General features: G+C 45.8%; 1 protein-coding gene across 1 annotated transcript; it reads right to left on the reverse strand.

The window, feature by feature from the left end:
• Positions 1 to 1,350: 1,350 nt before the first annotated feature.
• thop1 (thimet oligopeptidase 1) lies at positions 1,351 to 9,403 on the reverse strand. Its single transcript, XM_026323752.1, has 14 exons — positions 9,309 to 9,403; positions 8,367 to 8,573; positions 6,620 to 6,768; positions 6,362 to 6,469; positions 5,712 to 5,814; positions 5,472 to 5,629; positions 5,061 to 5,196; positions 4,397 to 4,539; positions 3,965 to 4,188; positions 3,628 to 3,829; positions 2,921 to 3,107; positions 2,535 to 2,663; positions 1,731 to 1,867; positions 1,351 to 1,641 (listed from the first exon to the last, which is right to left on the reverse strand). The coding sequence occupies exons 1-14, from the start codon at positions 9,319 to 9,321 to the stop codon at positions 1,480 to 1,482; spliced, it is 2,058 nt and encodes a 685-aa protein (XP_026179537.1). The 5' UTR covers positions 9,322 to 9,403; the 3' UTR covers positions 1,351 to 1,479.
• Between the last annotated feature and the right edge of the window lie 334 nt (positions 9,404 to 9,737).

The following is a 9,737-nucleotide window of genomic DNA, read 5'->3' on the forward strand; positions in this document are numbered from 1 at the left end:
CCACACGTTTCAACTACACGGAGCTTCCTGCTGCTGAGACTCAAATCCTTACATGGAAGAAACATTTCTTCATCTGAAGTGAGTCGTGTTTTTAATTTCCCTCCTTTCCCTGCTGTCTGTTAAGTATTTGCTGCTAAGTATTGCATTATTTCTTCAGGTAATCACCTCAGACTCAGACCTGCTCCGTGGCCAAAACGATAGTGAATAAAGATGAAAACGTAGCAGATATGTTTCTCAGGGCTTTGCTTTAAATGTGAGGGATTATCTCCCTGTAAGTTGATTTTCAGAGAAAGGAAGTGAAATCAGCGACTTCCTGGAAGAATCTAAAACAGAAGAATCTGCTTTGTACTGTCAGCTCAAACAGAAACAGTGTTCTGGTGCTTTAATGGAGACAAAGCCCAAACAGCAGCAGCGCCTGACGAGTTGACGTTAAAGTGGCTCTGTCTTCTGTGAATCTGTTTGTTCTGCAGCTTCAACTTCAGGCTGTTTGTTAAAGCTGAGCTGTTGGCTCTCTGAGGACGTTACATCATGATCTCCAGCTGGGAAACACCACCCTCAGACTCCCATCAGCCTGCAGTCAGGAGAGTACTGTGATGTTATTGTGGCTGTGATATTCTTGGAGCCAGAAAATCCCCAGAGGCTCAGAGGACAGAGCAGCACAGGGCGAGAGGCCGGCAGCTGTCAGTCAAACAGCTTAAACATCCCAATCTGCCCTCAGAGCTGAGGACAGATGAGACGAGGGATTCTCATTCACTTCAATAGTCTTATCACAGCAGCATCTAGTGGACATTAGAGGAACTGCAGCTCCAAACACTTGGTTTGTGTTATTTTCTGCACTGTTGAAATGATCCATGTGGACATGTTGACAGTTTTCCAACGATCTTGAAGGCAAACCATCTCGGACAGGGGGGCTGTGGAGGCCAGGTCATCTGCAGCAGACTGCCCTTACAGAACACGAGGAGCTGTTTGGATCAGTCCTGGTGGTGTCCTGGATTGACTGTTTTAATGATGGACTCAAGTTTCTCTTAATTAGTTGAACATATGAATTAACTACATACAACACAACTTCCCCAGAAGACTGAAAACCATCCAGGTGACGACCTCATGGAGCCGCTGCAAACACTCTGCATCATCACAGCGACTGCTCTGAAACATTTTTCCATGTGTTAGCCTGTAAATCTGATGTCCTAGTCTAGAATAGAGGAAACAATACATACAAAGACTCAGGTGTGTCCAAACTTTTACCTGGCACAGCTGCTGCTACAGGTTTAGGTTTTCTACTTATTGATCTGTCTCTGTGAGGACTTTTACTGTTTGTGTGTAACATCAGGGATTCAAACACTCAGGACATCACCTCAAATCATTTTATTCAGGGGTAATATTTTCCATGTTCAGTAACATTTTACTGTTTTTTCTAGAAAACCTCTTCAGTCCGTTGTTCTCTGTGGCTCACTGCTGGGAGCCGGCTGCTGTGATTGGTCAGCAGGGGCACGGCGTTCCAGCGTCCAGGTCCACCGTCAGTCCTTTGCTTAGCAGGAATGCTTCCTGTTTGGGTTCCCGTCCGAGGAAGTTCCTCAGCATCTCGGAGGCGTCCACAGAGCCCCCGGGTCGCAGGATGAACTTCCTGTAGTCCAGGCCCACCTAGAGGACCAATCAGGAGACAGAAACTCAGTCAGTCAAGATCTAATCTAACAGTCCTGATCTCAGTGCAGGGTTGTAACTGGTCTGACCTTTGGGTTCATGATTCCCTCCTGTTTGAAGCGAGCGTAGAACATGTCCATGGAGAACACCTCACTCCACAGGTAACCGTAGTACTGAGCGTCGTAACCGCCGGCCAGGTGTCCGAAGGTCGCCGGCATGTTGGTTTCTACAGGACAACACAGTAACAGACACATTTCATTCCAAACTTTCTCTACAGCGTCTCATATTTTCTGTCCTACACCACAATAAGCTGAATGTTTTGGGCTGTTGGCTGCACAAAACAAGAAGAAGCAGCAGCATGTGAGTGTTTTTTGTCGTGCACGCCCAGTGAGCAGATTCATGGGGCTGAATGCAGTTCCTAGTTCTCCCCTGCACATCCAGGGTCCACAACCCAGCTACAACAGAGATGAAAGACCCGCTCCATTATCTCCCACATCATTGTTCTCCCATCAGTTCTGCTCCCAGGCTGCTTTGCTTCTGTAGTTTTATTCCAGTGTGATAAATGATCAGAGAGAGAAAGAACTACAAGATGGAACCAACCAGGTTCTGGAACCAGGCAGTTAACAAGACTTTATAGAAGAAGAAACGCACAATAATCAGCATCGCCTCAACATGGTTGGTCACTTTAAGACCTGTATAAGACTTTTTAAGGTTCATGCAAGTGAGATGTGACAAAAACTGCAGCAGTTCTAACGGAGTGTTTGTGTCTCCTTACAGTGACGTCATGAGGACTGGACCAAAGGTAAAGGGAGGCCATCTAATGTAAGGGTTCAGACACTGCCTGTGGATACTTTGAGTAAGACTCGGAGCTGGTGTGTGTCTGCGTGTCAGACCTGGTGAGGCTGGGATTCCCAGGATGTCCTGACAGAGGGACATGTACTCCTCTGCTGGGTCGACATTGTTCCTTGTATGAAGAGCCTGATCCACTTTAGCCAGAACGATCTGCCTCAGATTAAACAGACCTGCAGGGGTCACAGCGAGCACAGTAAACCGGTTACAGACCAGCCGTCCTGCATGTACTTTTACTTTTGAATCAGATTTAATGATGTAAGTCATTAACATTCTGACTGAAAGGGCCAAAAAGAAGAGCGAGAAAAACACAGATAACTAAAAAACGTGCATCCTGACCAAACAGAGCAGTAAAACAACAGGAAGGAGCTGGGCCTTGTACACGTTTGTGCCCAGTTGCCACACAGTCCGTTTCCTGAGCAGCACCTACCTGTGTTGGCGAGGCGGGACTTGATGAGCTTGTCGAGCAGCTCGTCAGGGATTGGGTTCCCAGTCTTGTAGTGTCGGGACATCCTCTGCAGAGGCTCTTTCTCCCAAACCCAGTTCTCCAACATCTGAGACGGGGCCTCCACAAAGTCCCGCTCCACATGAGTCCCGCTGAACATGGCGTAGTCCGCCTGCAGACACAGATTTATTCAAGTCAGACGTCCAATGTCTTTCCCCACTCACTGTTTCATGACTGAAGCTAAACTGACGCTCACTTTATTTTAAAAACTCTTGTCCACCGGTTTCTCAGTATGTTGATCAGAAACAACCACTGCCTGAAGCCTCCTCTGCAACGACCGAACCAAGACAAGGCTTGTGTTGGAGGAGCTTTGTGGTGCTCTGTCAGACTGTCAGAGTCTACAGTCCTGTGGTAGTTTGACCTAGAGTAACCTGTGCAGTGTTATGGAGTCCAAATGCTTTACTCACACTGGACTAACAATCACTGTCTAAATTTAATTCCAGATTTAATAAATAAATCACATCATGTATCAGTACTGTATTATTGGGAGATGTTTTAAAGCTGAAAGGTCCAAGTCCAACATGGAGCCTGGTTCACTGTAATACAAGCAAGAAGCATTTCTGGTTCTGCTGGACTGTAACAGACGCCTGTTTGCACTTCTTCCCCCTCCAGAGTCTCAAAGACCCACTGACCTCAGCGCACAGCTGGTGCATGACGTGGCCAAACTCGTGGAAATACGTCTCCACCTCGTCGTGCTGCAGGAGCGACGGAGCATCAGCCGTTGGCTTGCTGAAGTTGGCCACCATGGCCGCCACCGACATCTGCCGCGTGCCGTCGGGCAGCAGGCAGCCGGGCTGCAGGCCGAAACAGGCGGCGTGGCCGTACTTCCCCTCCCTGCACAGGACAGGTACGACAAAGACAGTGAGAACAGCCGGAGACCTTCAGACGATAGTGGGAGACCAGGCACAATGGAAAATATCTAAATATGGTGCTTTCTACCACCCTGTCCCCAGCTCACTGAGCCCTCACCTGGGGTACAGGTCCAGGTAGAACTGGCCGACCACCTGTCCACTGCTGCGGTCCTTCACACAGTACAGAGTGACGTCAGGGTGCCAGACGGACGCTCCATTCACCAACTCGAAGGACAAACCGAGCAGCTCCTGGTAGATGTCCAACAGACCCTGAGTCACCACCTCCATGGGAAAATACTCCTTCAACACGTTCTGATCCACCGCGTACTGAGTCTCCTCCACCTGAGAGGAGCCAGAGGAGGAGAAGTTACACAAGATCACAAAACCTTCATCCTGGGAACTTTGCACCAATTGGTATGAGACAGATGTTCATGCAGCATTTACACAGGATTTAACATCAGAAACAGCTGCTTCATGTTTCATGCACGTCATCGTGTTACTATTTTCCACGTGCACAGGAGGCAGCAGGTGTCAGGTGTGCAGCTCTGACCTGGGTCATGTAATAACGGGTGTCCCAGGCGTGCAGCTCTCCGTTGAAAGGCAGATCTCTCTTCCGACACTCCTCCTCCTTCAGTTTGAGGATGACTGCCCGCTCTTCATCACCCAGAGGCTTCAGCTTACGGGCCAGCTCCTCTGAAACGTGTCAACAGAGGGAGAAAGGTTGAGAGCACACACACACCTGAGGCCACGCTTCTGTTTCTGACCTCCGGCTGAAGACGCCAGCTCATGGCAGAAATAAAACACCACCTGTTTCCACAGCAGCAGTTTAACTCACCTGTGATATCATTTCTGTCCACACTGTGACGAGGTAACAAAAGCTGCTTTTTGTCTGAAGCCACATCGGGTGTTAAACAGAAATAACTAGAACTGTTGGACGCTCAGCGGAGTCGGAATCACCAGAAACTCACATGGTTTCCTTTGCAGCTTTTAGACGTTTTGTGAGCAGAAGTTACAGACGAACATTAGTTTTGGTTTAAACTGATCCTCGTCATTTTAAACTTGTTTTCTTCGCTGGCACTTTAGTCTCAACGCGGTCCTGGATTTTTAATGTTCATATCTTCCAAACCTTTTGAGTTTACAGCTGTCTCCAGTTACCGTGGTTACAGGGATCGGTTAATAGCGACACCCTTTAAAACCACATCGTCGGGACTCACCGAGGAAGTTGGCCACCTTCTTTCCTGACTTGGCCATGTTCATCTCCAGGACAAAGTCGGCGTGTGTGCTGAAGTTGAGCAGGGTGCTCTTCTGAGCCCGGAGCTCCACCAGCTGCTTCAGGATCACAGAGTTCTCCTGAAAACACATGCAGGACAGATAACTGATTTGGGAACGTAGCATGGACACAGACTTCCCGCAGCAACAGAACCACTGATAAGTCATTTAGTGAAGGAGAAACACCAACAGTGATAATCTGAAGTGTAATAAGACCAGAAAAGGATTTATTTAATGTTTTTTACTTGTATGTGTTAAGTTTCTGTCTGTGGGTCAATTATCAGTCAGCAGGGTTCTGTTCAGAGTGAGGAACAAAACCGTCCAAAGGTCTGTCTGTGGTGCTCCTCCTGTCTCACCTCTTTGCAGCGGGAGTTGAAGGCCTCCTCCAGCTTCCTGCGGGTTTCTGGGACGAAGCATTTCTTCATGGTGGGGAAGTAATGAGGATACTTCAGTGTGACCTTCAACTTCTCTTCGTCTTTATCCAGAGAGCTCAGGAAGTCCTCGGGGAGGCCACCTAAAACCCAAGTGTGACTGTCTGTTACACAGAGGAAGACCAGGACTGAGTATCTGAATGGTCCACAGAGTGGAGGACTCACCCAGCTCCTCTCTGGTGAAGGACAGACTGGTGGTGTCCTCATTTAGGTTCTTGTTGAAATCGATGCAAAGGTTGCTCAGTTTCTTCTTGATGGTTTTGATTTCCTGTTAGGGAACAGAAGAAAGAGAGTCAGACCACATGGAGACTGAAATCAGAGCTTCAAGATTCACAGAGAGATCTGACAGTTGTTACCCCCTCACCACTTTACATTCTGCTGTTGTAATTATTAAATATTGTTTTTGCTTATTTCTTTAAGCTAAAACATAATTTTAGGCCAGAATCAGATGATGCTCTGTATCTATAGATAGTTAATGGATCAACAGCTGAGTTTTTCTAAAGTTTCTGATACAATTTAATATTTTGGAAATTGTGAAATGAAACACTGAAGGTTTTATGGCAGAAATGTTAAAGGTCTGAATGTCTCCTCAACCTCTAGAGGGTCTAATGAGTCTAAACAACCAGATGCCTGGTTGGGTCAAAGTTCAGTAGCGTTAGCTGACCAAGGAGTAAATGTGTCAGCAGTAGTGTAGCTGAGACACCACGGCCTGTTCCACCTGGATTTATCAGACTGAGCAGAACCTTCATGCTCCTTCAAGAAAGTGTTTGGGGTGAAGTTTCTCTGGATAAACAAAACGTGCAAAGTCCAATCACCTCTTGTGTCTCTTTGGTCAGGTGGAGGCCGTTCCTCTTCCCCAGTTTGATGAGTTTCTCCATGTAACGCTTTGACTCTGCACTGAGGCTTCCAGCATCGATCTTCTTCTGCAGACACACACAAAAACAGGCGGTCAAAAGCAAAGAAACTGGGCGCTGAACTCCCTCAGGTCCAAACAGGGTCTCTTTGTTACTGACCTACCTGTCTGGCTACCTGTTTGCTGATAGATTAGCAGTACTCTGCATGTGTCAGCTCACCTCCAGAGCGACGATCCTCTGGTAGACGTCCTCCCTCATGCTCATCTCCACGTCGAACTCGGACAGACGTTTGTCGGCTTCAGTGCCCGCCGCTCGGACCTCCTTGGAGGGAGACACGTGCTGCGGGAAGTCCAACATGTTCCTCTGGACTGAGACACGGGGGGCAGAGTCAGATTTGGAGGAGGCGTGGCCATACAGGTGAGACATCCCAATTAGGCTACATTCACATTACCTGCTGAAGTGGCTCAAATCCGATTTATTTTTCCCTCCAGGTGACTCAGATCAGACAGTTTTTTATTAAACTTCTCAGAGTAGAAATTCATTATTGTGATTTATTATAACTTCAGAATTTTGTAACATCTAATAATTAATAACTCAACATCTCGTAAATTTATTGTCTTATAATTCTGTCATTTGTATTTCATGTTGACAATTTAGCTAAACTTGATTTATTACATTGTAATTTTCACTTAATACTAGAATATTTTTCTGTTTCAGGTTGAGATGCACTTCTATAGAAATGTAATTAGCATGAATGTATTTATCGTTTTTACAGACTCTCACTTGTCAACAGTCATAAAAAGCCTTTACACTGATGACAGTTTGTGTGACTTGATGTCAAATATACCTCCTGGTGTTTCCATGGATGTTTTTCAGGTTTTCAGCTGCTTCCAAACAAAGACTATCTCTATTGTAGCTGTATTGCAGCTGGTTCAGCTGGTTTCTCTGCAAAGTGCTGATCAGACTTTACCATCACATACTGATTCTGCTGACTCTGAACTTTTACCACAGCACAATGGACAATCGACCCGACTGCGCTGCCAGGTCCATGCTGTCTGACCTCTTTACATTCAGGTTCATCATCTGTCAACTGTCTGTCTGTCTGTCGACATGTCTGCAGCTCAACCATTAAAAAAGGCTTCTGCTGTTTATAACCAGTTTACATTTCATTTTATTTTGTTGTTTGATTTTTTTTTATGATCTTGTGTTTTAGTTTGAAAACTCTCTTTACTGGTGAATTTGGTGTCCTCATCGTAATGTCTGTAACATACACTGTTCTGTGCAGTAAAAAGCAGGTGGAACAGTGGAACCAGAGACCAGTGGACTTTGTTCCTTCAGACCCTGTAAACAGTGACGGCCGTTCTCAGAGTCTGGAGCTGGTTTTTGGAAACAGACGGGCCTCCCATTGTTGGTGAGGAAGAACCATGTGAGCCAGGTCAGCGGTGTGGCTCCCTGCTGGGTTTTTAATAGTTTTTGGACAACAATGGAGGTCTACGGCTCAGACCCATAAGCTGAACCAGGTTCTGGATTCACACACATTACACTGAGGACACCACATTCATTGGTGCTGTCAGTCTCTGGATGGGATCTGGACTGAATAATAAGTAGAGAAAATCATTGGATTGACCTTTTAAGAAACACACCAAATTTACATTATCACAACGTGCACCTGAACCTTAGAGATAACAACTGCAGAAACTCTGGTGGCCATTTGTCTAATCAGCAGTACAAGTTTGTCTGATAAAGGTCTGCATTTTGTGTGAAACTAAAGCCCTGCTTTGGCAAAATCCTGCTCTCAATTAATCTGTCAAGACTTTTCTCATGAAAAACAGAAAATCCCTGAAAAACTGCAGAAAATTGACTGTGAGTAAGTTTGAACATTTTTGCTGTGAAAATGTTCTGATCTTAACATATTGGATCTAATCAGAACACCCTGGTTCCACCCTGTTCAATAGTGGACACTGACCGGTGTACTCAACCTCCACGTCGGCCAGGGCCTTCAGAGTGTTTTCGAAGGTGACGCTGTCCAGGTCCAGTGCTCCGACACGGTCATACACCTTCTTGGTGTTGGTGATGAGCTCGTCGGACAGCTGCAGGATCTGCTCAGGACTCAGGTCCCAGCGCAGCCGGTTCTCAGAGCAGACTGGTGTCAGGCTGCCAAACACCACCTCACCTGGGACAATAACAGGTGAGGGCAGGACAGAGAAATGTCAAGATGAGACGGGAGGGGGCAGCACAGAGACAGCAGGACCCAAATCACAGCTGACCATCACTTCTGTCTGACACTTCTGCTTCTCATGATTACACCACCTTCCTTCGAGTCGCTACGTTCTTTGCTTTAGCTGAAAACAAACTCAAGTGGAGTATTGACGCTGAGATAAATTAGATAAATAGATTAAAGAGACTTTATCGCTTCTGAAACTTTTCCCCCAAACACATTAACAAAAAGTGACTATTAGAGCCAAGAGGTTACACCGAGTTAATAAATACATGATCATCATTTTGAAAAGACCGGTGAGTTTAAATTGACATGTTTTTAAATGGAGTTTGGCGCGTTGTTGCACATGTCCACAGTGTTAACGCTGAATAAGGTCAGGGAGCTAACATGCTACACACAAGAAAACTAAACCGCGGAGAAACGAGCCACTATTTTAACACACACACGCTTTATCTTGTTTTATCCACTAAACTGAGGCTGTTCTGCCGAACTGGGACTAACTGGGACGCACTGGGACTAAGAGACGGACGGAGCTGTGCCTGTTAGCTCGAGCTAGCTACCGTTAGCGCTGGCTCTTGTGTTAAAGCTAATTCACTGTAAAATAAGGAGAATAAAACGCTGCCGAACACAAAGCTCGTTTTGTTTGACTGTGCTGATTCAGTTACATTAAAACGTCTCAACATCACTCACCTGTCGGCCCCATCGTTGATAAATCGAGTGCAGGTTGGTTCGGTCCGTGTGCTCACCTGTCAGGTTCACGGTCAGGGCGGCTACTGACACACTTCCGCTCACACCTTTCAAAATAAAGCTGCATTAATATTGCCAGAAGTGGGAATTTTCTTTATTTTAACACTGTATTATTTTGTTTAGTCATATGCTTGTTGTAATTTTGTTGATTGGTAAGTTTAACTTATTTCAGTTATTGAACTTTGATGTGTTAATTTCATGCTTTTATCTGTTTTATTTAATTTATATGTACACTCAACCTAATCAACTTTTAGCAAAAGGCTCCTGTATAACTCATCAAGACTTCTTTCCTACTTCTGCACATTGCATATGTGTTATGTGTATTTGTACTCCTTATTTGTACTTGTATGTTTAAATAAAACAAAAACTAAA

Source organism: Mastacembelus armatus, chromosome 4 (assembly GCF_900324485.2).
Source record: "Mastacembelus armatus chromosome 4, fMasArm1.2, whole genome shotgun sequence".
Classification (NCBI taxonomy): Eukaryota; Metazoa; Chordata; class Actinopteri; order Synbranchiformes; family Mastacembelidae; genus Mastacembelus; species Mastacembelus armatus.